This window comes from Merops nubicus, unplaced genomic scaffold, assembly GCF_000691845.1.
Source record: "Merops nubicus isolate BGI_N331 unplaced genomic scaffold, ASM69184v1 scaffold7700, whole genome shotgun sequence".
In the NCBI taxonomy this organism is placed as follows: Eukaryota; Metazoa; Chordata; class Aves; order Coraciiformes; family Meropidae; genus Merops; species Merops nubicus.
This window is the reverse complement of record NW_008582126.1, coordinates 17086-44049: the sequence shown is the minus strand read 5'-3', so window position 1 is coordinate 44049 and position 26964 is coordinate 17086. Positions and strand designations below refer to the sequence as shown.

At 44.3% G+C, this 26964-nt stretch overlaps 1 protein-coding gene across 1 annotated transcript in view; it reads right to left on the bottom strand.

Annotated features, from left to right (window-relative positions):
• The window catches only part of LOC103769427 (kinesin heavy chain), a gene marked incomplete at its 5' end in the record, with an annotated part of 42304 nt that overhangs the window by 1029 nt on the left and 14311 nt on the right, over positions 1–26964 (bottom strand). Inside the window, 14 exons of the mRNA XM_008936628.1 lie at positions 826–1042; positions 3598–3702; positions 4476–4547; positions 5843–5903; positions 6533–6634; positions 7440–7549; positions 8870–8946; positions 9856–9973; positions 11633–11821; positions 14063–14209; positions 15192–15398; positions 18677–18745; positions 20656–20831; positions 23851–23999. Of these exons, the coding sequence (XP_008934876.1) occupies positions 826–1042; positions 3598–3702; positions 4476–4547; positions 5843–5903; positions 6533–6634; positions 7440–7549; positions 8870–8946; positions 9856–9973; positions 11633–11821; positions 14063–14209; positions 15192–15398; positions 18677–18745; positions 20656–20831; positions 23851–23999 (1799 nt within the window). The remainder of the gene's footprint in view (positions 1–825; positions 1043–3597; positions 3703–4475; positions 4548–5842; positions 5904–6532; positions 6635–7439; positions 7550–8869; positions 8947–9855; positions 9974–11632; positions 11822–14062; positions 14210–15191; positions 15399–18676; positions 18746–20655; positions 20832–23850; positions 24000–26964) is intronic.

Below are 26964 nucleotides of genomic sequence, written 5' to 3'. Positions count from 1 at the left end.
GGCCTCCTCTGGACATGCTCCAACAGCTCCATGTCCCTCTTGTGTTGAGGGCTCCAGAGCTGGACACAGCTCTCCATGTGAGGTCCCAGCAGAGCAGAGGGGCAGGATCACCTCTCTCCATCTGATGGCCACACAGCCCAGGAGGGGATTGGCTTCTGGGCTGGATTGATGTACTTTCTATGCCCAATTTGTTTGGTTTTATCATTCCAGAAGATGCTGAGGCAAAGCTGTCAGTGGCTTTCTACAAGAGGAGGTGCAGCAGGAGATACTGTGTGCTGCCTAACTCCCCCTCAGGTTTTAAGACACCAGTATTAGCATCACCATCCACAACATTATCCTGCTTTAGCAATTCCAACAGATCATTTCCTGACATTTTGTGCCACAAAGAGACATCAAGCCTCTGAATTACAGAGGAAGATTTCTGAATGGACACAGTTCAATTTAAATCCCAAGGAGCAGCAATCAGGGAAGAAGAGAGGAAAGGACAAGGTCCCGGAAAGGCAAGGGAAGAATGAGAGCAGAAGGAGAGTGCGTGGGGGAGGAGGAAGAAAGTGAGAGACTAATTTAAAGAGACAAGTTTTCAGGTCACTAGAAGGGCACACAAGACCCATTAGGCCATTTATTTACTGAGTTCAATAGCAGAGCTGCTTTAAACTTTGGGCTGGGCAGATTCTCTGAGCGAGCGAACTCTTTGAAGGCTCCTGCGCAGCGGAGGAGAGGCAGACCCCGTGCTTCACCCTGGACTGCTGCCTTCAAAGCTCTATTTAAACAGACCAACCATGAAGTATGTGAGCAACCACAAACCCTTTAGCTCCATGTCCTTACCAATTTGAGCAGAGTGTGCTCTCCGTGCCATGTTTTTGGCTCTCACGGCCTCCTTAATGCGATCCACCTCCTGCTGGTAGCGCTTGCGGTCTCGCATGGCGTTCTCCTTGGCCTCCTTCAGTGCACTCTCCAGGGCCTTGACTCTCTCTGCCGTAGCTCGAAGTCGTTTTTCCAGCTTAGGAAGCTCACAACGAAGATCTGCATTATCACGTACCAACTGCCAGAGGAGAAATTGCAAAGTTGTTCCAAGAGAGAATTTGTTCAGCAAAATAGCAGAGATGTCGTTGCGGAAGGTGAGGGCTCCAGGACAAAGTCTGCTCCTGCAGGGCTCTCTGCTGCCATAGCAGCTTTCCTAGGTTTAAAGGCAGCTGCAGCAGAAACTGCCTTTCTTCAGAATGCAGGAATGTCCAGCAGTTCACAAATACCCAACCATCTTGTTACTTCAAAACAGTAATGCTTAAAAATCGATCATCTCCAGTGGTTCTGGCACACTCACCAGAAAAGGGGAAACTTCAACACCTCAAACATGGCCAAGACATCACTTAAGGCCTGGAGCCATAAATGGGATAATTATACACAGCTCTGAATTCATGCATTTCCTCAAATATGAACCCGAGCAAGGTCTATCACTTAAGAGAATCAGATCTGACTCGACATGGAGCCACAGCCAAGAGAGAGGATTGATTTTATTGGCAACTAAAAAAGAACTGATGCAAAACAGTTCAAAAATCCAGTACAATTTCTACTGAACAGATTATACCACTACCAGAAGTCAACAGAAAACTGTTCCAAAGGAGTGATTCTCCCTTTTCTGGAGTGAAGAAAGTGGTTTAGCTACCACATGAATAACACAGTAAAGCAACAGCATGTCCTAACGTTCACACATCGTTTGATAACCAAAATGTTTCCCACCTACTAATCCAGCCTTAGTGCCAGAAGAAAAACACAAACACTGCTTAAAAAAAGTCACAGTGTGCTTTTTCTGCAAGTGCTCTGTGAAATAGTTCTGATATGAAACAGGAGCAGGATGATATCACATTCAGGGCAAGTCCAATGTCATTTGTTTCCCCTTTAAGTTTCTCATGAGACTCCTCGTTGGTTTTGAGTAAATGCATGCTATGAAAATCCATCTCTGAAAACCCAGCAGATGCCTGAACTGAGGGCAAAACAGGCAAAACAACAAAAGGAAAAACATGCCTAACATGTCCCAGTTTCCACATTTAGAAACTAGGTCTTTAAACCATCTGCTGCCTGGGAATTGCAAAGTACTGAACCTGAACGGACGCTTGTCACGGTCCGGCACTGCTTGGGTGTTTTTGGCACTTTTACAGGAATAAATAAAGCAAATCTCATCGAGTGCTGGGTCTCACCAGTAACAGCTTCAGAAGACTGCACTGGACAATGTTGTGTCCCTTTTCAAAACTGAAATCAGAAGCTATTTTGTGCTCCACGCCTGAACAGTGGGACGCAGCTCAGGAATAATGACATCTGGCAAGAGGATGGAAGCATTACTGGCAGAAATAATCCAGTTTTATCTGAGGAGGTGCTACCTAGATACACACACACACACACCATTAATGCAGACACTTCCAGCAAGGAGAGGGGAGGGCTCTTTTTTTGGATGTGTACCCAAAATAGTGGCCTAATACACATTCCCTCCACACCTTGTCTGCACGGCGTGTACCTAGGGTGAAGTGTTTTCCATAGCCCTGCTCTCTTTGAACAGCAGAATTCCAAAGAAATGGGAACTCTATGAAAGGGGGAGAAGACAGAGGTGGACACAGCCAGAAATGCCCAACCTCAGCATCCCTGGGGGGCACCAGCTCCTAAGCTGCACACAGAAGCTGTTTCTTTGCTTTCACGTTTTGCTGGTTGACTCCACTCGAGTCACCTCCAAGGGTGCCACTAAGCAGCTTTAGGCCAGGAGTCAAAACTGGGGGCACAACATCCATCTAGAAACCAGCTATTAGCACACAAGCCCCCCCACTTTATCCTGGTGTTTATGCATGACACTAATGCAGTGACTATTAGTCTTACAAAAATTGCTGGAGTCTATTTCAAAGAAAAAAATAATTGTTTATTTAATGTGGTCATAAGAAGTGCAGGTAGTGGGAAGAGCAGCTCTAACACCAGCTGCTAATGCCAGGGATTTTAGCTGAGAGCTACAGGTCCTGTTTCCTCAGACAGTGCATGTTACCTTCAAAAATTATCCTTGTAAATATAAAAAAAATTGATTGGTTTATTTTTTTTGTTTGTTTGTTTGGAAGGATGGTGGGAAGGAGGGAAGCATAGAATGCTGGAACAGTTTCAGTTGGAAGGGACCTTCAATATCACCTAGTTCCACCCCCCTGCCATGGGCAGGGACACCTCCCACTAGAGCAGGTTGCTCAGAGCCCCATCCAGCCTGGCCTTGAACACCTCCAGGGATGGAGCATCCACAGCTTCCCTGGGCAACCTGGGCCAGCATCTCACCACCCTCATAGTGAAGAACTTCTCCCTAATATCTAATTTAACCTATTCTCTTTCAGTTTAAAGCCAGCACCATTTGTCCTTGTCAAAAGTCCCTCCACATGTTTCTGACAGACCTTCTCTAAGTGTGGAAAGGTGGCAATAAATTGGCTCCCTGGAGCCTTCTCTTCTCCAGGCTGGACAACCCCAACTCTCTCATCCTGGCCTCACAGCAGAAGTGTCTAGCCCCCTGATCATCTTCATCGCCTCCTCCTACTCCAGCAGGTCCAGGGAAGGAGGGAAGGGAGGAAGTGGAGCCCCTACCTGTTTGTGAACCTTTGTAAGCTGCTCCAGGTTGTTCTCAAGAAAGGAAATCTTCTGCTTCTGCGCCGCGCTCCCACCTCCGTCGTCGCTGTCCAGTTCCACGCTCTGCCCAGAGAGTTGCAGCATTCAGCAAAGCCAGGCAGGGACTCAAGAGGAAGCTCATGTCTTTCATGAGTTTAACATTCCCAAAGACAAAAAAGTCTTCCAGAGTCTCAAATTTAAGAGAATTTGTTTTACCTGTTCATGTGAGATTTAAGAGCCACATTCCCCACTACGCACGCAAAAAAATTCTTACTGAACAATTATGGGGGAATCCTGAATAGGAAAATCATAGATTTTAATTGGGAAATGCCCTTTTGCCTCATTTTTTTCCACTCCTGGGAGACATTTTTATGGGATATGGGTTTTCAACCTTAAAAAAAAAGTATAGAAACTCTTCCCCAGAGCTACTTTAAAGGACTGAGAAGTGTTACAAGGTCTGTGACTTTGCAGCTGCACAGTTCAAAGTTCTTTCTTCAACAGTTCAAAATCTATTCATCCCTGCCAGATAATTTTGCCAGGAAAAGGCTGACTGCTCACAAGGCCATGGAAAGAAAGAGCCACAGCACTCAGTGCAAGTCACATTGACTGATTTCTGGTCCCCATTAATACCATCTGTGAGACTTTTGTAACTGGATTGGTTCAATTCACTTCACCACCAAGACTTGTCCTTAAGAAATTAAGACTAAATAACAGCTAATAAACATCAGGCCAGTTTTACTCTTATTACTCACTGTTACTGAAAAAGACAATGTCCTATTTTGTAACAACAAAGGATGTACTAAAGGATTCCAGTGAATCACAAGAATATGACTTGGGTTCCAAGAGCATTGTCTTACTTTTTTAACACGAGTGGTAAGATCCTGAACAAACAGTTTACGCAGGTTGTGAAGAGTCTGAAGTTCTCTTGCCTGGAAACAAAATCATAATTAAAAAAAAAAAGCACATACCAATGAGATGTAGATGCTCTGGTGTAAATTTCTCCTTCAGATTTGAGTCGAGAGTATGACTTTATTGTGATTCACTTCACAAGATGCACGTGCCTGTAGGTGTATGGAGCTCACAGAAAGGCAGCACCCACCTTGCTCCCCACTGATGAGCTCTTGCACCTCCCAAGGTGCTCACCACACCAAAACTATTTTGGAAAATGTGTTGAATCTGTCTTAGGCCATGGGGTAACAACAGCAGAAAGCTCAAGTCTCACCAATTGGCCACATCTAGTGACATGAAGAGCTCTGGATTCAATCTGCAGCAATGCACTGGCCTGCTCTGAATGCTCCCTCACAGGCACTTAGGGTATTTAACTGCTTTTTAAGTTTTGGCAAAAATCCAGGCTCCCCCAGCATGTTTTTTTAGATGCATCTCCTGAGGGATGAGGAACCTTAGCTTTTCCATTTTCTGCTTATCCACTCACAGACTGGGATTAAAACAAATCACTCAATAAGTTCCACCACGACTACAAGCTTTTGAACTTGAACTATTTATCTCTCATGGTTGGACTTGATCTTTCCAGCCAAAAAACAATTCTAGGATTCAAAAGAAAAAAGGCAAAACCAACTAGAACCCCAAAAGGAGAGAATTCCTTCATGGACTGCTAGGAACTGTCCATTCCAAGTGATGTGGGTGATGTGGTACCCAGAAGAGGCACCACCTCCAGACCACCACCTCACCACTCCCTGCCATGGGACCCCTCCCTTTGCTTCCTCACCAGCCCAGCACTGGGAAGGAGAAAGAATGAAAGAAAAGCAGCAGCTGTGATCTCACCAAAACTGTTTCTTCATCCTTTCCTCCTCAAAGTCATCACCCAGATGACACACAATGGTGCTCACCCAGCACAGATTGCATTTTTACCATGGCACACTCAATATCCTGTTTCTCTGTGAGATGTTACACTGCTCAAGCCAGAGGCAGGTAGGTACCACTCACCTAACTGTAGCTACACTACTGAGTGTGCTGGAGGCAAAAATAATAGTATTTAAACTTAAATTTTAATATTTAATTTCATGATTTGGCCAAATGCACAAGTTTAGCCTATTGTGATGGGAACTGTTCACTTCCCTGGGCACAGACACAACTGCTTGGTAATCATAGAATGGTTTGGGTTGGAAGAGATCTTAAAGAACACCTAGAACCAACCCCCTTGCCATGGGCAGGGACACATGAAGATCTAGGGGAAAAAGGTCAATAAAGTGTAATTAAGACATACCACTGTCTCCTCCAGCCCCTTGAGATCTTCTCTTGCTTGCTCCCTTTTATCATTAAGCAGTCTAGAAAGATCATAACATTAAACACAAATCAAAAATGCTGAAGTCAGACAAAGCAGAAGAGAATCCATCAACATTCAGGCTGAGTAGAACATCTGCAGCTGAGAGTGAATTGTGCAGCTCTCTGCATCTGTAATTATGGTTTCAACTGTCCCAAATATGCAGCTTTCTCACATGAAATGGCTGAGAAACCATCTCAATTTTTTTGTGCCCACACATGAAATCTTTATCTCTCATTTCCAGGAAAGGCTTTTACTCAGACATCTGATTTGTCACTTAAAAAAAAAAAATAAATTGAAAACCCAAGCCAAAAATCCCACCCAAATCCCTCAATTTCTTTCCTGTTTGTTTTTCTCTGCATCAAGGAATGGGAGATTTAACACTTGCTGTGATATTTCATAAAATCAGAGCTCTAGAAACCAAAAATCCTTCTTTGGCAAGCATCAAACCAGTATTGAAAAGCCTAAAAAATAAAAATATGGAGTAATTGGTATTGCATATTGGCATTGTTACTGAAATGGTACTTTCAGTGTGACTATTTCAACACAGATGCCTCTCAGTAGCACAGTTCCTGTGGACACAACAAAAGACATCATACTCAAGGACACCAGGTGAGAAAACTGTTGACTTACATGAGCTTCTCCAGTTTCATTTCTCTTTCTTGGTCCTCAATTTTTAATTTATCATAATCAGCACTCAGTTTCTCTTGTTCCAGTTGCAGCTTCTGATTCATACTAGGAGGAGAAAGAAGAAGTCAGTACAGCTCAGCCCTGAACCCTGTAAGCACGGGTGGGTAAATCTCCATGGATAACTTTGGGCTAGACAGAGATAAAAAAGCTGTAACTCTCTACTGAAAAAATTCTGAAAGAAATTAAGCATGAAGAATCTGAAGAATGTATTTTAAAATGCTGGGAGAATTAAATTCAGTGGCCTGCTTCCTTTCCCTTCAAGGACAGAAACTGTTCTTGCAATCTTCCTGTCCCTCTGCCTCGTGTTTCTCATTCCCCTGTTTTCACTCTTTGGCCACAGAATAAATACTACACCAGGACTGCCCAAATTTCATGAACACTGACTAAAAGAAGAGTAGGGGAGCAGAGAACTCAGTTTTTCAAGTGCTGCAGTATCTGACTACCAGAGTTACGTTGCTGTGTCAGGAAGAATTATTCAGGGGGTGAAAATGGGACACACTCGAGTCACCCAGACTCTCAGAAAGCCTCTGGCAGAACCAGTTGCTGCTATCAGAGGTCCTCAAAACCTTTATCTTTCAAAATCTGTTCTCCACCAAGCTTCTCTTACCAACTGACTTGCAGGTGTAGCATTATTCTTTCCTCTTCATCTCTATAATTTTATTTATGCAATAAAGAACTAGACACTATAATCCACCATGCAAACTAATTAGAGGGTTGGCTGTTGCATGTGAGGACACTACTTTCTGTAAGACCCCAAAATACACAGACAGCAATTCAAAGCAACAAAACCAACCCCCAGACATCCCTACAGTGGCACAGAACAGAACAGGCACAGAGCAAGTGAACGTACTCTCTGATTTCATCAATTATTTTCTGCTTCTCTTCAATTTCATCCCTCAGCCTGGACAGCTGCTTCTGGTGGGCTTCCCTGTGACTCTCCATCTGCTGCTCCAGGGCCTTCTGCAGAGCACAAAACCCAGAATGAAGCAGAAATCAAGTCACACACAGCTCAGCTTCCTTCTTACCTGTCAGTGGCATCAACCGACCTGTCTGGATTTGGGTGAAGTTTATCAAATCAGGTTAATTCAGGAATCTGCCTCACCTATCTTTCTGTGATTACAAAACTGTATCAGCTCATCCATTTAATTCAGGCAGTTTTTAGCAACAGATGTACACCAATTTCTACTCAGTTTCTTGCACAAACTGCCAGGGTCTTAGTGCCAAGAATGACACTGGTTTTACCAGTCCTCCATTATTTACTTGTTTATTCCCCAAGCAACTATGTGCAGCTACACCTGGGACAGAGGTAAAACCTGGAACACCCTCCTCTGAGAACTGCTGATCCTCTTATTGAAATTCTAGGATTAGATCTAGCTCAAGAGGTAAGAAAAACTCAATGCATCTCTTTAGACTGCTAATAAAAGATTTGGGGTTTTTCTTCCAGTTGTAAGGAGTAACTGTACAACTGGTTTAATAACTTTAACCTTTTATAATGGGGGTGACAATCCTCTAGCACTATCCTTCCAAAATTGTATATTCCCTCTTCTGCAATTTGCAGCCCCATCAGAAACACAGCTCACACATTATTCCCTCATGTTCCTTTGCATTGCAAAGATGGAAGGAAGTAGCAGAAAACAGCTTTATACTTCATTCTTTCTAGAAGATAGTCAGAATTCTTGCCAAATAATTTGGGAAAATGACCTGATATCAAGTTTTTTAGCAGCTAAATTATATTAACCCCAGTAGCCTGATTCACTGCTTGGCAAATTGACTTTCAGCAGAGTTCCACTGGCAAGAAATTAGAGTAACACAGAAGGGAATCAGTGTCATTTTTCAATCCTACAGAACAGAACTGTTCTCAGCTGTGGATCCAATACACTGGGTCTTACATTTGGATGCTCTGTTTGTGGGATTTGAGGGAGCCAGGCATCTCCAACTCAGCAAACACCTCCACTGAACCTCTCTGCTCTTTGAAGCTGGCTCAGCTTACAGGCTGCTCTCAGCAGACGTGCTCACCTCGGGTGTTCAGGCTCTAACTCACTTTTTCCATCTTCTGGTCAACAACCTCAACACCAGCAAGTTCTCTGATTTCACCCTGAGAAGGCTGCTGAATTACATGAGGTCAGGGTTTCTACCAGAGGCTGGCAATTCTGACAGAGGCCAGAAGTGCCTTCTAAAAGCACACAGCGTGTACAGGAAGACAAAATTACACCCTAATTATCAGCTTAATGAAGAACCTTACTGAGAAAAGCCCTCTAAAATTGCAGGATGCCACAGTACCTTCATCTCCTCTGCGTCCTGAAGCCGGGTCAGATGCTCCTTCTCCTTATCCTTAAAACTGACTTCATGCATTTTTTCTGTGGGAAGATGGAGACAGTTGGGAAATAACCACATGGATCCAGGATGTGCTGGGTTCAGACATTTAATAAAAACCAGTTCCTCTTTCTGAAGAGGGCAGCAGGACCAGGGGAGACAGCTTTGGAGGGGCAGAAACAGCTACAGTTTGCAGTGCCCAGGCTGTGGCCATGCTACCTAAACCCCCTTTTCCAACAGGACATGCTTTTAGCCTGCCCAGCACCTTCCCAACCTACCCTGGGTAGGAAGATCAGGAGGTGGAATAAAAATTCTCTTGTATAAATGCAGGTGGTGTTAAAAAAAGAAGTAAGTCTTGTCACCACCTGCTGCTCCTGGAGTCAGAGAAGATCCCTTGTGCAGAAATCCAGAATAATGTTCAGGCTACAAAGTCACACTGTAATTTTACAGAAACCAGGAGCTTAGCAATGCTACAAGAGCTGCTTTCAATACACATTTCCCACTCAGATAAGAAGGGGAAAACCCAGAAATTTTTAAAATGAAGTCAGTTGGATCCTATTTAGGAGGTAGGAAAGACACACCTTTTACCTGACCCTGTGGGAGCAGGTTCTTTTTGAATGGAGGAGGGCATTTGCCAGAGGGACAACTGAAATTAGACAAATATCCAAAAACTCCACAGAATAGAGATTTAGTGAGATTGACTGGTGCTGTTCATTTTTCCTTTGAAAAATTAAGTGTCTCTGTATTTTGGGAACGGATGAGGCTGAAAGGGTTTTAATTCTGGTTTTATCTGAAGTACTACAAGGAAGTGCAACATGTCAAATATGCTGAACTATAATTTTATCTCTTCCTTGCAAAATACAATTAAAAGTTATAGAAGGATACTTCAGCCAACAATGAATTTCCTAAGGTATTGTTGGAAGAAGTTATGACCACAAGACCCAGGGCTGTACCTTGAGCACGCAGCTTGGCAAGTTCTTCATTGAGAGAGTCCTGGGACTCCTCCAGCTGCCTCCTCTTCTGCTCCATATTTTGCATGTAGTCTGTAAGGGACTTGATCTTTGCTTCATGCTTTAAAGACAAGGAGAAAAGCAAGGAGATGTGAGTACCACAGCTTGTCACCTAGAAATTCATGTTCCTGAGGCTTGCTGGGCTTGATCTCTCTGAGCTCTTCATGACCTGCCTTGCAGATTTACTTTTCTTCTGCTTGGTGGCTTTATAGATAAGGTGCTTTGCCCATTGACAAGATCTGGAGCATAACACCACCCTGCTGCTTCCCAGCTTTACACAGAGACAGGCCTCGATATGCACTTGGATGGAGAACCTCCAAAATGCCAAGGCAAGGGGATCACCTGCTTACAAGTGTTCCTGCTTGGTTTCTTCACCGTGTGAACATGCAGTACTCAGATAAACCTCTCAGATCCCAAACCTCCACTGTCCTGTCTGTGAATAGGTGCTGAGGACAACAGTTGGGTCATGCTCCTGACAAGCTCTGAGCACTGAAGCTCTCTGTGATACCAGTGTGACTACAGAGGACAGACACCACCCCACAGAGGCTGCCTTCCACTTGCTCCTTCTCCAGCTCAGCATGAGCCAGCACCACGGCTGAGGGTCCAGAGGAGGGTCATGATGATGATCAGGGGGCTGGAGCTGACCCTGAGGGGCTATCCTGTAAGGCCAGGCTGAGAGAGTTGGGATTGTCCAGCCTGGAGAAGAGAAGGCTCTGGGCAGACCTTCCTGTGGCCCTTCAGTACTTAAAGGGGACCTATCAGAACAATGTGGAGGGACTTTTTACAAGGGCATGTAATGACAGCACAAGGGGTGATGGCTTTAAACTGGAAGAGGGGAGATTTAGATTAGATGGAGGGAAGTTTTTTTACTGTGAGGTTGCTGAGACACTGGCACAAGTTGCTCAGGTAAGTTGTGGATGCTCCATCACTGGAGGTGTTCAAGACCAGCTTGGATGAGGCTTTCAGTAACTTGATCTAGTGGGAGATGTCCCTGCCCATGGCAAGGGGGTTGGAATTTTAAGGACTCTTTAAGGTCCCTTCCAACTCAAACCATTCTCCAGCCTCCCTGTAATTACAAGAAACACACTTCCAGGTACAGCTTTATTAAGCAGAACTTAATAAAGACATCTTGCTGCAGGACAAGAGGCTATCCTTGCTCCAGGTTTTTTTAGCCTAACTGGTAGCAAATGAAACACAGTCAAGTGGATCATCTCCTCCCCTTCACATGTCCACTTCAAAGCAGTGGAGCATGTCAGAGCAGCCACGTGCTCTCCTGCAGCAGGCTGCAGCAAGCTTCACTGCTCACAGCTCTCACCCTCTGTGAAGGGTTCCTACCATCTGGGTTCCTCCTTGGCAGCAGGATGGTTTCCACACCGTGTTATTTGCCACACTGCTGCCTGGGCAGCTCTCTGGGCAGCAAACCAACAGGGCAGATTTGGGGGGGCTCACCAAACGGTTTGCCAGTGAGCTCTACAATCACTGCTTCCTTTCTCAGGTTGCTTTTAAAGTCAAGGCACAAGACACCAACTGATGCTGAGGGAAACACTTGGAAGAGGTTTTCCAGTTTTTCAACACATTTTGCGACCCACGCGAGGGGAAGAAATGGGAGGAGAGAGGAGAAACCAGCAAAACAGCCAACACAAACACCACTCTGCTCCCTCAGGTCTCTTTCCATGAGGAAGGAGGCTGAGGAAGTCATCAGAGCTGCAAAAGGAGGTACCTGTGAGATGAGGAGCTGGCAGGCAGCGAGCTCCCTCTCGCTGGCGTTCATCTTCCTGTTGGAGTCCATCTGGGCGCTCTCCAGCTGCTTGCTGCGGTTCACCAGGGACTTCACCTCAGACTTCATCTTGCTGATGTACAGGCGTGCCATGGTGAACTCCTCCTCGATCACCCCGTTCACATCTGCCAGCTAAACACACAGAAAGGGGCAGTCTTGAAGGTATGGGTCGAGGCTAAGAGGTCTTCCTGCTGGGACACCCTTCTCCGGAGCTAGGAAGCCTCTGGGAGAGCAGAGCAGCCCTCAAGGAGTGCCCACAGACCTTGAGGTCACCTTCAAACATGTTCTAACACTTTGTTTCTTACAGCCTCCACTGATAAGCCTCAAAAGTGAGAAATCAAGGCTTGTGTTTCATCAGTTTAGTAGCTCAACATCTAAAATAATCAAGCATTGTGGCAAGAGCATATTTTGGAAAAAACTCCTCACGTCACCAGCACAGGAAATTTTTCTTCTTTTAAGCTAAAAGCTGAAGAGCATTTTCAAGTAGTCCTTAAAGAAGTCTCCCTTTGAAGGGTTGTAAAACAGATATGGGTCTGGAAATCTGGAAATCTCCCCTGGCAAGGGAAAAGTAACTGCTCTCATTTCTAAATGTTGGTACCGTTCTACTGAGACACCAGCTCCTCCCCTGGCTTAACGTGGTGCCTTTTATTTATATGTCTTCATCATTTTTCTTCAACCACTTAATTCCTGTAACCCACTGAGGGGCTGTGAAGGTTCTCCTTGGGCCAGCATATGGCCAGAAACTTCATCTGCTCTCCACCTTTTTCCCAGCACTGCCAAGAGGAAGGTAACATGTGCTGTAGCTTCTCCCAACAGCCTAAAAAAATGTGACTGCTTCCAAAACCCTTGGTCTGAAATTAGACACGCTTTGAGAAGATGCTAATTGCCATCAAATTGGAAATTATTCTACTGAAAGCTTCTCAATCTGGCCTTATTTATACTGACAGCTGTCCTGTGAAATGCTGACATCTTGGTTACTATAAAAATTTGCACTAAACAGCCTCTGCCTCCATTTTCAAAGACTTCTTCTTGCAGTTCTTGTTACAACGGCCACCAGAGGTTGCTGTAACCTCTAGCAAAGTCTGGGCTTGTGGTCCTGGCATCTGCATGACCCCACCAGACCACAGGGATGGTGTCCTCTGCATCTGTTGAGCTAAGGGGGCTTCAGCAGGTTATCAACAACTCTCACAGAGTCAACTCAAAGCACTCCAGCCACACACTTCTAGTTTTCAAGCTTCAGGAAAGTTCACTGCTCAAAGACTGAGATGTGAACCAAAAGCAAGGAAATGGAGAGCATTGCAAAGAGGTTACATACCTGCTGAAATTTAATTTCTTACTCAGTTTTAGCAATTGCTCTTTTTGAAGTGGTTTTAAATGGCCAGAGGAGATGGCTTTAACATCACCAGGCCAGGGAGTTTCCAACAGAGCTGTGCCATTTGGCAATGACCCTATGAATACCTTCTCTTAGGATTTTGCTCATCTGCAACAGGAGAAGTGGGACAAAGTGGGCAGCTGCCTCCTCTGCCATACCTACAAACCCAAGAGCCAGACAGAAGGCAAAATTCAAGGTCTGCACCATCTCCAGGCACATTCAGACACCAAGGTTTCTGCCACTCCAGCCACCTCCACTCCCATTCTTACCTTCTTTCTTCAGAGGAAGATGAGCCTCTGCAATTTTTCCTCTATAAAGGGGATTATTTGATACACAAATTAAGCTGGTCTTACTGTCATGTGATTATTTATTTAATTATCTAGCACAAATTTGCTGGAAAAGGGTCATTTTAAAGCATCCTGTGTTCAGAAGCACAGGCTCTGTATCCAAACCAGCCAGTGCTGAAAGGGAATAAAACACCACAACACAGAAAACACCATTTCCATGGAGATCTTCTCATTCAGGAACAGCCACCAGTACAGACCTCTGGCTTTGAGAGTCACCTTCAGCTACACAACAGCTTTAGGACAAAGTTCAAATGGAAAAAAAAAAAAGTAGGCACCCAGAAGCCAAATCTCCCCACTAAAGATGCTTCAGATTGTGGGAATACTGGGTCAAGGCAGCTAACAAAGGAGCAGGGCTCCACGTGCATTGTTTTGGGGGGCAACTCAGTGACCCTCCTTAAGAAATGCCTCCACACACAGATGGGCTGAACCAGTCTGGCCCCAAACACTGAGCTGGGAATAACAGTGGTATTTGTGTGCACAGGCACTGACCATCTCTGACCCAGACAAAGAGCTCCTCAGTGTTTTACTCAGGGCTCTAGCCAGGGTTTAAACAGTCTGGGAGAAGGATTTCTGTGCCATGCATGTTCCACATCAAGTATTTTCACAGTGCAGGAGGTATGGGGTGGGGGGAAGCAATAAGGACACCCAACTTACTGTTTTAACATCATTAGTACCAATGATTCCTCCAATCTCTCCCAGGTCCTTAAGCAGCAAGTTCAAGATTTCAGTGGCTCTCTTCTTCTGATGGTTACTGAGCTCCTGCAACTGGCCCAGCTCCCTCTGGGTTGCTGTCAGGGCACTCTGAAAAGGTTTAAAGGCAGAAGTTACCCTCCCCTCTGCAGACTGGGCATGAGTTCTGTGATATTGAGGTTACACATGATCTTGTACCTTCCAGAAGGTGCCTTAATGGACTGATGTGCACAGTTCCACCTTGAGATAGAATCATTTTGGTTGGAAGGAACTTTCAGATCATCAAGTCCAACTGTTATCCAGCACTGCCAGGTCCCCACTGCCCCGTGTCCCTCACCCCACATCTCCACAGCTTGGAAACCCCTCCAGGGGTGGGGACTCCACCACTGCCCTGGGCAGCCTGGCACAGCCCTGGGCAACCCTCCAGGGCAAGAAATTGTTCCTCAGGGACAACTGAAACCTCCCCTGGGGCAACTGGAGGCTGTTACCTCTTGTCTTGTCCCTTGTTCCTTGGGAGCAGAACCTGACCCCCCACCTGGCTCCTTGCAGGTAGGATAATCCACTTTCACAACTCACTTGCTAACAAGGCTACTTTAGATCTATTAAATGCAGTAAATCCATTAAGAATCTTATTTGCATAATACGTGTCAAAGAAGGTTAATCACAGAGAAACAGGTATAGGAGGATATAAAATTCTTCTTTTTTCAGGTGGATTTCATAGTAATCTCTTTTACTACAGTGGATAACTAAGTACTCCATGAAAACAGACCTGCTAACAGCCTCTGCAGTCTGTGTAATGATTTAGGGAACAAAATACAGAGGTTGCAGGAGAGCCACGAGCTGCCATCAGCTGCCACAGAGCAGTTTCTGAATCACATTAATTTTATTGTTTAATTAAGACAGAAGAGAAGGCAGCATCAGCAGATATGGATCTTTTAACAGCTTCCCCACGACTCCAATTTGTCAACTGCATAATAACATGCTTGGCAGCAGTATCTGGATGATGCCTGAAATGGCACAGGCTGGCAGCAACCTGGGGGTGCAGAGTTTAGGGGGTGAGGAGGGACCAGCACAATAAACTGCTTGCTCTTACACTCTTCTGGGCCAGCTCATCAGCCAGCTGCTCGTTGGTCCTTGTCTTGTCCTCCACTTCTTGGGATTTCTGGTCATAGTTGACAGCTAATTCCTCCAGGGCTTGAAGGACCTCTTTGACTTCATCTTTTGCTGCTTCGTTCTCAATCTGAAGACGGGTCAGCTCCTCTTGAATCTTCTCATAATCTCTCCTAGTGGAGGCCAAAAGCTGGAAACCAGATAACACAGAAGCATTAAGTCACCCAAGAACTCGTTCAAAAGGCAGCATAGAAAAAGGCAAAAACCAGACAGGGAAAGAAATGTGAGCATGTCTGTATGGGAAAGAGAGAAAGCAGGAGGGAAGAAATCCTGCTCCTCCACCAGAAACAGCATCAGTTGCAGCATAAATGCATTTGAAGGAAGCCAAAAAGGCTCTGAACTTCAATGAAAAGAAAAATCTCAATCAAATCCTATTATGACACAAGACTGGGGCAGAGAAATTTAGTTTGAATGGTATCCCAGCTCCAAAGAAATGTTCTGCCCTCAATCTCATGCTGCAGCTAGGAGCAGAAAACACCACACAGGCAAAGGTTTAATCACAGACTCCCAGCTTTGAACTGAACCAAGTGAAAGGATCTTCTGAGGCAGCTTCAAAGGTCTTGAGGCATTAGAGAAACATTTTGATAAGCAAACCTATGATGATTCTTCTTAGCTATCACCCAAAGCATGATGCTGGGGACAGATTAGCTGCTCATATTTGCTGAGGCCAAATATTAACACTGCATAACAACATAAAATAGAGAACACTAAGATATAAAACTAGTGTATGAGACACAAGGAGGTGTTCATACTCATCTTAACAGCAAAGATGGGATATTCATGCACAGGACTCACTTCTTTCCAAGCCTCCCTGTGTATGGATCAGCACAATATTATTGCACTGCAGCTCTCTTGGCTGGGGCAACAAAACCTGTGCTGCTGATGTGTGCTGAGGGGACTTCTGACCTGCCCCACCACTGCCCACTGGCTCCCAGGCCAAGAAGAAGCTGAGTGGGAGACCCCCCAGCAAAACAGAAACATCTCTCTAAACCACAGCCCCTAAAAGGAGAATGTCAGAGAAGACATTGCTTTTTTTTTTTGGCTCATGGAAAAGAGGAAACCAACCAGGCAGCTTCAGACACTGGCACGTGCCCAAAGTGGTGGAGAGAGGATTCAGATGTAAGGGAAATTTATCTCACTGGTACTGCTGCAGCCTCACAAGTGCACTCACGTTACCCAAAACCCACTGAATTGCCAAAGCCAGATGGCATGTAAATATTTAAACAACAAAATAGCTTAAAATAATCTTTCTGCTCAACACAGATGGAACTATTATTTACGTTTGCTTAAGAATTTTTCTGTGTGAATATTGCTGTGACTTCAAGTGAAGTGTTATGTATCACCTAGAGCATCAACACAGCTCCCCAGAAGGTTTTGGGTTGATGTCAGGTGGAAGAATATACCAAGATTTTAAAAGGCCATTAATAAGAAATTAGTCTGATGGGTTGTAGACAAAGGGAAGGAGACAATGGCTGCAGCATTTCATGGATCTGTTCACAGCACACGAGATGCAAAGGTGGAAGAGTCAGAATCCCCCCAAAACACACACCCTAAGAAGCAGCCAGTGGTGAAAAGGTACCAAAAGACACCAGTATCAGCACAATGCCATCTGTGGCAGGCCTTAGATTTATAATTAACTTGCTAGCTTAATCAAGCAGAAAAAAAGTACTCTGGTTAATTAGGGGGAAGGGGAATGAGGCAGCTGCTCTGCAGCTAATATATCAGGGAGCTAATCAGAGCTCTAGGACAGAACAGGTACATTGCTCCCACAGTGCAGGTGAAGCTTATGTGCAGGACAAAACCTTGAAAAGTTAATTTAATCCCCTTCAAGAGGAAAAACAAAATATCACATCAGCTTTTCAAAGGTAAGAGGTGGGACAAACTTCTCAGGCCAACCAGCTAAAGCTTCTGAAGAAGCAACAGCAGCTGCAGAGATTTCAGTAAGGCAGCAAAGCTCAGGTGGAACATGTGCAAAAACCAGCAAAAAGGGGTCTGTGAGGCAGGGAGCAGAGACCACTGAGAACCTGCTTCATCCTCCAGATGTAACAGGGGTGACAGGACACAAAGAGGTGGGAATAAACCAGTGTACAGCACGCTCCCAAATACCTAACACAAAGAAAGGAAGGCACATCACTCAAAAAATGAGACACAAGTAAAACCATGAGGGGAAAATAAGCTTGAGATGAGAACACTGATGTAAAAAAGATGGGAGGAGTGAGGGCGTGTAAATAAACTGCATCACAAAACAACCTTGCTGAGAATGCACAAAACTCTGCTAGGTTTGTAAAGCCATGGACGTGGGCAGCACACAGGAGACAGAGAGCTGGGGGAAGAGCTTGATGCTGGAGGAAAGGAGAGCTGGGGATCCCTGCAGTGAGGATGTCCCCAGGGGTGGCAGGTCAGCCAGGAGTGACGACTCACAGCCGCCTTCAGAGGTTGTTCTCTCCCTGGTAAGAAGCTAAAGCTTGGCAGCTAAGCCTTTCTGAGGGCTTGGATAAAGCCTGAGACATGGATGGAATAATTTTGCAGTTACAGGAGAGGTTTCACACCCAAAAAAAAGAAGCCAGCATAACACTGTGCTCCAGCTGAAGTGGCTCAGGCAGGTGGGAGGGGCTGGGAGGATCACAGCACTGTTTGGGGGGGGTGAGCTCCTAAACCAGGGTTATATTCTTGGTCTGAATGGTCCTTCTCCAGTTTCCCACAGTCTGAAAACCAGCATAAACCCATCTTCTCCAAAATATCACAGAAACCTTTGAGGAGCTTAGTGAGATGGTGCTATTGACAGATTTTGCATCTTCAAAACCTCTCATAAACACCTCAGAGATAAGGAAATAAATAACTGTTATAATCATATTCCCCATCTTAAAAACATCAAATACTCATTTTATGGGCAGAAACAATGGAATAAAGTGTTGAAAGTGAGCAAATCTATGGCAGCACCAATAATCACTTGATCACTCTCACAGATTTCTCTCAGTACTGTCTGCCAAGAGAATGAACATCATTAATTGATGAGCAGGAGTAATTTTTATACTGTTGAACTAGGCAATCTGTAACTACCTGCATTCCACAGTGTCTGGGTACCCAAAAGGATACAGACCTTTTGAAAACCATGTTTGAAGTGAAAAAGACTGGCCACGCTCCTACCCTGGTATCTCCACATCACCTCCCAGCAGGATGCTCTGCTGTTAGCAGGAGTTATCAAGGACTGATGCTCTTCTGATGATAGTATGAAATTTGAAATTTAAACTCAGTTGTGAGACAGGTTTCTCTTACCTATTGCATTTTAGCCAGTTAATATGAACAAAACCAACAGAATCACCAAACAAAGGGTTCATAAACAACCTGTAAGAGCTTTTTTTTGTTTGGGTTTGGGTGGGTTTTGGGGTTTTTACATATTTTTTTTACCTCCTCTTGATCCAACATTTGTTGCTTCAGTTTTTCTGCCAACTGGCTCTGCTGGTTGATTTCATCATCCTGCAATGAAACAGGGTTGGAGATTTTTAGTTTCTTTTCACAGTTCTGGTTTGGTCACTTTTATTTCCCCTTTCTAGAAAAGAAGGCAGAATAATGTCATAGAAAACCTTGTGCATGTTTGAGTGGGGTGGGAGAAAAACACATACACAGAGCTACACAGTAAACCCAATGTCAACATGCAGTTGTCTCTAGTATATCCCTCAGCAGAGGTGACCCTGGCAGCAAACAAGACACTGATGTGGTCAGGGTTGCACCTTATAATTTGCAGGACACTTTGCCAGCCTACATGATGCTTTATAGATGTACAGATACCTACCCCCTTCCTCTTTCTCTTACTCTGTCCCCAAACTGCAGCTGAAGAGAGATCATTAGAGACAGATTGATTAACCAGCTACAATGTACAGCTAGCTCTGGACTGCACTGATGGAAGGGGAAACTCAAACCACAACACAGAACATTGAAACCTCAGCTGCAGAACTTGTATTTCCCTGCTCCAGCACAGCCCTTGAGGAAAATACTCTGGGTAATGCTCAGCCAGGCATCCAATTTTCCTGGCATTTCAACCTCCTTGTTAAGAGAGCATCCTCATGGGTAGGAACTGATCTTAAATAGAGAAGAGGAATGCTGATGGACTCTGCTGCACAAATCCTTCCTCCAAAACACCACAGGAGGCTCACCAAGCCCAGCCCCTGACCCAGTCTGTTGCTGGGCTTGTCATGGATATCCTTCTCTGAAGAAACTCAGAACAATTGGCTGCTTTTGACTGCATCAGAGCCAGTTGATAATCTGTGTTTCAGTGGCAAACAGGCCAATAAATTGATTTCTGATAGCAAATACAGCTACCAAGTACCTGTTCTCATCCATAACAGTCAATGGGTTTATCTTGCTTTTTTTTCCCCCACTTCTTATCTTCACCCAAGCCAAAGCTATTAGTGGCAAGTGCTCAGTAAATATACTGCTGATAGCTTTAAGTGCCAATGATGTATTTCAAGCTGTGTAAAAAATAAATCAAAAAAAAACACCTGCACTCCAGCAGTGTTCACAGCTAGAATGTGAATGAAAGAGCCCCAAGGGATGGTTATATATCTTCTTTAAACTTCTAATATACAATACATATATAAAAAAAATTAAGATACAGCTTCCCTGTTTTCTTTCTCCTCTGACTCCAAGTTGATGTCAGTTCACTGACAGAGCTCACAAAAAGCACTGAAGAAAAGGAGTGCTGAAAAGCCTGTATTAAGCCCCTAAAAGTAAAAGTAAACTTGGCTCAAATTTAATGGAGAATGTCCCCAGACATTATCTGCAGAGGGTAGAGAGGCAGATAGCTGACATGGAATTACATAGAATTGTTTTGATTGGAATAACCCTTTAGGATCACTGATTCCAATGATTAATCTAAGTCCATCCCTAAACCATGTCCCTGAGCTTTTCAATCCTTCCAGGGATGGGGACTCCACCCCTGCCCTGGGCAGCCTGGGACAGGCCTTGATAATCATTTTGGGGAAGAAATTGTTCCTCAGGTCCAACCTAAACCTCACCTGGTGCAACTTGAGGCTGTTCCCTCTTGTCCTGCCCCTTGTTCCTTGGGAGCAGAGCCCGACCCCCCCCTGGCTCCAGGCTCCTGTCAGGAGCTGTGCAGAGCCAGAAGGTCTCCCCTGAGCCTCCTTTGCTCCAGGCTCAGCACCCCCAGCTCCCTCAGCTGCTCCTCACCACACTTGGCCTCTAGACCCTTCCCCAGCAGCTTCGTTGCCCTTCTGTGGACATGCTTCAGCACAACTGGTTTTATGCAGTGACAGTGTTTTGGGATAATTTCCAGTTCATGGTGCTCAAGAAACACAGAGAGACACCCACCCCTTCTGGCTTATTTTTCCATTTACTCCAGCAAATGGAGTCAAGCCAAATGTTCACACCTTATCATCCAGCTGTCTGTAGAGACTGGCAATCTCCTCCTCGTACTTCTGCTTCTCCTCTGTCGAGATGCTGGCAACAACTGGTGTGATGTTATCAATGATTGGGGTGTTATCACAAGGCTCCAGGTTCTTCTGGTCCTTTGCACTGATCTGCTCATCTTCAGGCACAGCTTCTCCTGCAGGCAGACAATCCATGGTCATTGCAATCCAAGACAGAGGGTTGCCCAGAAGCATGGACAACCTCGGATGAGCCTTCACAGATGCTGAGAGTGGCTCAGAAAGAAGAGGAGTGGATACAGCAAAGAAGGGCTGTGTCCAACTGTGCAAGGCAGGCAACCACCATGCACATGAGAGGGAAAAGGAGGTGTGGAAGGATGGCCATCTTCATTAGAATGGTGACCTCCATGGTTGGAAACGCAGTCACAGCTCGAATGGCCACCATTAAAAGCACTGAACTCCTTCCACTCAAGCCCTCTGTAGATGGGATGAGCTCCACAGATTAACAGAAAGGTAAATAAGGAGGAAAACAAATCTGACTTTCAGCCTAGAGCCTACTGGTAATTAAAACTCTCTTCTCCTCCAGCTACCCAACTGCCTTGTGGACTCTCCCATCCCCACAACGACCTATGAGAGGACAAGAAGCAAGGCAGCTCCATTTAAAACAACATTCACCTGCCTTGGCACAGCTAAAATTGAAGTGCCCACACCCATTTGCAGGGGTTGCCTGTGCATATCACACAGGGTGTCCTCCCTACATGTTTCCTTTCAAAAATCACTTTCTCCAAGGAATACTGTGTTCAGTAACATCAGTACACTGCAATTACAAGCATGCTGCAGTCCAGTGAAGAGGGACAGGCAAGGTGCTCATGCCAGAAATTGAATCTGCTCTCACTAGAGGCTGGGGAGAGATTCTGTGAGTCCCTGAAAGCTGCACGTGTTGCTCGAGGTGCAGGAAGGCAATGTCCAAACCTCCTGCACAAACAGGTTTTTCCCTTTTCTACAGAAAGCTGCAATGTTTTAGTCCCATCAAGTTTTATGAGCCATTCCTCTTGCCAAAACAGTGTAGGCCCTCTTGATCTTACTGGCAGAGAAACAAGGAAAGGGGAGTAATATATCAAAAAACCCAAAAGGAAGGCTAATTCAGGCCCCAGAGCAAAACAGGGCAAAAAAGAGCACGAGCAGCTAGCTGAGAAGATAATGTCTTCAAGCTTACAGCACAAAAAAGAGCAATTTAAAATCCAGCACCACAACCTCTATAAAAGCACTTCACAGAAATTACATTTTGGCCCATTGTTAATGATTTGGTGATGTTTTCTATTAGTAATGAGAAAATTGCACATTGATTTCTCCTCGTGGCACTTCACTGGGGCAGACTAAGCGAGGTGGGCTCGGCCAGGCTGTGGGACTTGGCACATCTGGCCAGTGCTCCTCAGCCTGAGGAGGATCCACCAGCAGCCTCCCAAAATGAATCTTTAGACTGTCATTCATTGGATGAGAACAACCTCCTGCCTGTAAAACACAGACCACGTCTGGATACAAGGCTGCTGAAATCCTGCTTCAGCGAGAACCGAGCACACCCATTTTCTGCTACAATTTTAGCTTGCATATCATCTTCTAAATTTATGGAACAAGCTACACCAAGGGAATATTTATGCATCTATCTGGCATTTCACATTCAAGACATAATTTCGGCGACACTTTTATTTATAAAGAGCCTCCTTTGACAGGATATCCTTCCCAACAATGCCATTGCAGAAGGTCAGAGCAGAAATCAATAGTTATTTTGAATGCGTTGAATGTATGGCTGGGTAGTGGTGCTGAGAAAAGCAGGACAGATGGAGGGGATGAGATGTGTGTGTTCAGACAAAAGACTAGAGACAGGGTAAGGATGGTTTACACAGCAGAGGGAAAGGATCTACAGAGGGTTTGCTAATAAAAAGCGTTTCTCGAATGGGAAGGAAATGAAATTGGCCACATTTAGCAAAGAGAGAATGAAAGAGGCAGCAGAGGAGGGGGTTGTAAATCCCCAGCACTCCTCCACACCACGGGCAGAGCGACCGTCTCCATAGCAATCGTGCTGAGCTGACAAGGGAACTGTTCCCTGGGCTGGAGTCCTGAGAAAGCCACCGAGCCATCGCTAGGTAACCACCTCCTCTGAAAGGCAACTCAGCAGCACGGGGAATGGAGGAGGAAGCAATTGTTTGCACCCAGAAAGGTCAGGTGGTATCTTTCCAGCAGTGATTTCAGCCAGGATGTTCAAAACCAGACTGGACTGTGGAAAAGGAATTGTGACTAATAATTAAATCATGGATTTCTTCTTGCTTTAGATGCTTCATGCTTGTAAGAGCTACACACTGTTGTGCTGGGAGATGCATCAATATGCAGGACCTGGATGAGAAATGATTTAGATACTAAAAATGACTCCAAAGGAAGAGTATTTTACTGGGTTTTTTTGGATTTCAGGGTGCAAGGGGGTGCAGGGTTGGTTTGTTTGGGTTGGGGCATTGTTTGTTGGTATGTTGCTTCTTGAGTGTTGCTTTGTTGTTGTTTTTTTCTTTATTTTGGCTTTTTTACATATGGAATAAAAATGAAAAGCAAGGATAGCTCACTAAAACTATTTCTCAATGTTTCAGATTACATAAAAATTCTTTAATTAATATGTATGCACAAAAATATTATTCCTCCTCAACCATTTTACCCCTGATGGTACAACTTACCCTGAACAGCAATTCCCAGTGTTTCTAAACAGCAAATTCACTGTTCTCAACATCAATTTCACTTAGAAGCCACAGAAGGATACAATTGGTCATTCTTTTAATCAGGTGACACTCCTAAAGGACTAGTTACTCTGATGTGAAACTCAATTATTAAAAATCTCCCAAGATATAGTTACCTTAAAGCATAATGAACTGATTCTCGTGCCTGAAGAGCAGTTCTTTTTACAGTGACCCAAACACAATGACATTCTACCTTTTCTCTATTAATATTACTAACATTATTAAAAATTACTGATGCCTTCCTGTATTCTCTGCATCTGGTATTATGCTAGATTTGGCATTTGAATGGTACCTTCTGTAAACAGCTGCTGCTGGTGAGCTCAGAGTTAGTATGACTGCTGTGATTTAAGGCAAGATTCAAACATAAACAACTTAAAAACACAAAGCCCTGCACCCATTCCCATTTTCTGGTACATACCATTTCTCCACCTGTTCAGTTCCAGCTCTAGGTGCTGGATAACGTTCTTTAGACTCTTGTTTTTGTCCTTCTCCTTCTCATACTTTTTCTTCCACTCCTCTGCAGTCAGCTCCAGGTTGACAGAGACCGTGTTCTTAATTGTCTTAGCTCTGCACAACAGAACCAGGAGCAGTCAGTTGCTCTGCAACTTTTATCTCAATGCAACAGTATTCAGAATTTTTTTTTCTACAACACAAAGAGAAACTACTAAATAGTTGTCATTTATTTCCTGAAGTGCAATGCCACAATTCCATTTTCCCTCAAAACCCTCAGAACTGTTTCTACCAGGAAGCCTCAACAGAAATTTTGTCCTCATTGAAATCCAGCAGGCAGTGGATCAGACATGGACCTGCCTTTTCAAACTCCTCCAAGAAGAGAAGCTCTGGAAACTGTTGTTGGATTAAAGGCAAAACCAAATGCTGTTATTATGGCTCTGCTAGGTATGCTGGCACCTCACAGCTTCTCCTGGCCTGGGACCCACCTCAGTACCCTCCACCAGTGTCTGACCATGGGCTCACCCCATCCCTTAAAGTCCACCAGCAAAACTCAGATGTATTTCACACATGAATGATGTCAACACAGTAAGTGGAAACTTAACCTTTTTGAGGGCCAAACAGTGTTTTCAAACACATTTTTGGGGATGGGAGGAAGGGAAGGAGGAGAATTGGTGGTCACCACCAGGTAACTGGGCTGAGGAAGGCTCTCAGTGAGCAGGCAGCCTGAACTCGTGCCTGTGTCACCATAGGCAGGCTCAGGAGTTAGTGCCTCTCTAGGCAAAACTATCACAAAATTTAAACCCTTCTCCCAACAACCACCCCCACTTTGTTATTGTGAAAGTGCTTAGCTCCAACAGAACCTAAACAATCCCACTGGAAAATGCAAAGCCAGCAGAAAAAGCCACACAGCACCTACACCAGCAAATCCACGTTGAAAAAGAAAACCCAAACAAATCAGTATGAATTAAGAAAGCTTCAGATCTCTGCCCTTTGCTGCTTGGACACTGAGTCCCTCCAAACAACTCCTCTGTTACTGAATACACCAGAGGGGAAGTAAAGGAATAACAGACAAACCTCCTACACCAGTCTGTAAAGCTGAAATGCCAGTGCAGGGAACTAAAACATTTTTAAATAAACTTGTGATAAATAAACATCCTCCTGATGGATGAAGTACTTACTAGCAACTGAGATTAAAAACGATATAAAACCACAAGAAAAGGTAGAGCAGCAAGAGAAGAAATGGACTCGCTGCTCACAGAGGAGCACGTGCTTGTGTGGATGAGTCTAAGTGGTAGAGCAGCAAGAGAAGAAATGGACTCACTGCTCACAGAGGAGCACGTGCTCGTGTGGATGAGGCCTGTGAAGATGAATTTTACTCCTAATGCTTATTTTAATGGTGATATAATTCTTTCTTGCCAGGAAAGATGGAGGAACCAGTAATCACCCGTGACACATACACCTCCCCTTTAATGTTATTCAGGCCCTTAATGCTGTCACATCAGAAAAATGAACCACCACCACCAAAGAGCCTGTAAAAGAAACCATTTCCTGGAGGCAGCAACACTCCAATCCAAAATGCTGACCAGGAACAGGGTGTCTGTATAGTCTGTGAGCTGCTCTGCAAGTCTACAACATCCCCAGTCCTCCTCCTTGGAGCCCCTTTCTTACAACTGGATGTTCTCCACGAGGAGCTCCCATCTCAGCCTGATTCTACATCTCTTAAGCAAACAGGAACATCACAATAACCCCCAACCAAGCCAGCTCATGAAGTATTTAGCTGTTTTCCCAGGTCTTTCAGCTGACATCCTAGTCCTCAGAAAAAATCTTAACACTTTTCTATGAAGAGAAATAGCATTAAGTTGTGTGACATCACTCCAAGCTCTGCGAGCCAGGATGTGCCAAGTCAGTCTCTGCACACAGTTCCTCAAGTCCCCAAGCATACAACATCCCAGAGATCCTGCAGCACTGCTGCATATTACACAACAAAAGCAAATCCCTTTTCATCTAGATTTAAAAATAAAATTTAAAAAAAATAAATAAACCCCCCCACTATACTACCTTTTAATCCCCTTAATCTGAACGACTACATTTTCCTGCTTACATTTCTTTTTTCCTTCAAACCACACCTGCAGAGAGTTCAGCACAACAAGAAGCAGACTGAAACCTAACATGGTACCTACTCATCTATTTTAAATTAAATGTCCCTTGGGGCTGGGTTACTGCCCTGGAGCCTTATCCAGGATGAATTAGCAGGAACTCTGGGCTTGCTCTTCTGTTCTACAGAGGTGTGAGACTCACACTGAAATCACCTGCAGTTAGAAAATGGTACATGGGGAGGTTTAAAATGTGAACCATCAACACATTCAAACTCTTCTCATCAACAAAATTGTGCAAGTGGAAATGCTTCAGAATTGGTAACACTCTTTATTTCATTACTGCATCTTAATATTGGAATTTGCAAAAAATTTCTGTAATGCATTATATTTATTATAATAAATAAATTATATTTACCCTCGTGATAAATGTAAGGAAAGCTCACAATAAAAAATAAAAGTGGGGCAATAAATTAATAGAAGACTGTCAGATTAATCTTTAATACCTGATTTTACTTCCCAAGATAAAATGCTCCTTAACATTCTGGGCTTCAATGCAAAAATTATGCATGAAGGGAAACAGTTTCCAGACAAAGACAAATTTACTGTATTGTACAAACTGTTAAATAAATTCTATTTCAAAAAAAACATAAATCACTAATATTTTTTTCTTTCTGCTATTACACAAAAAAAAAAACCCAAAAATAAGCATCAGGGTTCTCCTCAATTACAAGAAAAGCAGTAATTATGTAATGAGCCTGACCTCTTTTTGCAAACTTTCCGAAGATGTTTTATATGACTTATCAACAAACAAATATGGAAGAGAAATTTTCTTTCTGGATGCTTCCACACTTACTTTATCCTTGCTTGTTTTGGAGGACTTGTTCCTCACCTGTTAAGATCCTTCAAACATATAAAACTGCCTGTGAGCCACCATGGTGATCTATCCAGTTGTCAATATTCCACTCTGGCCACATCCTTCATTC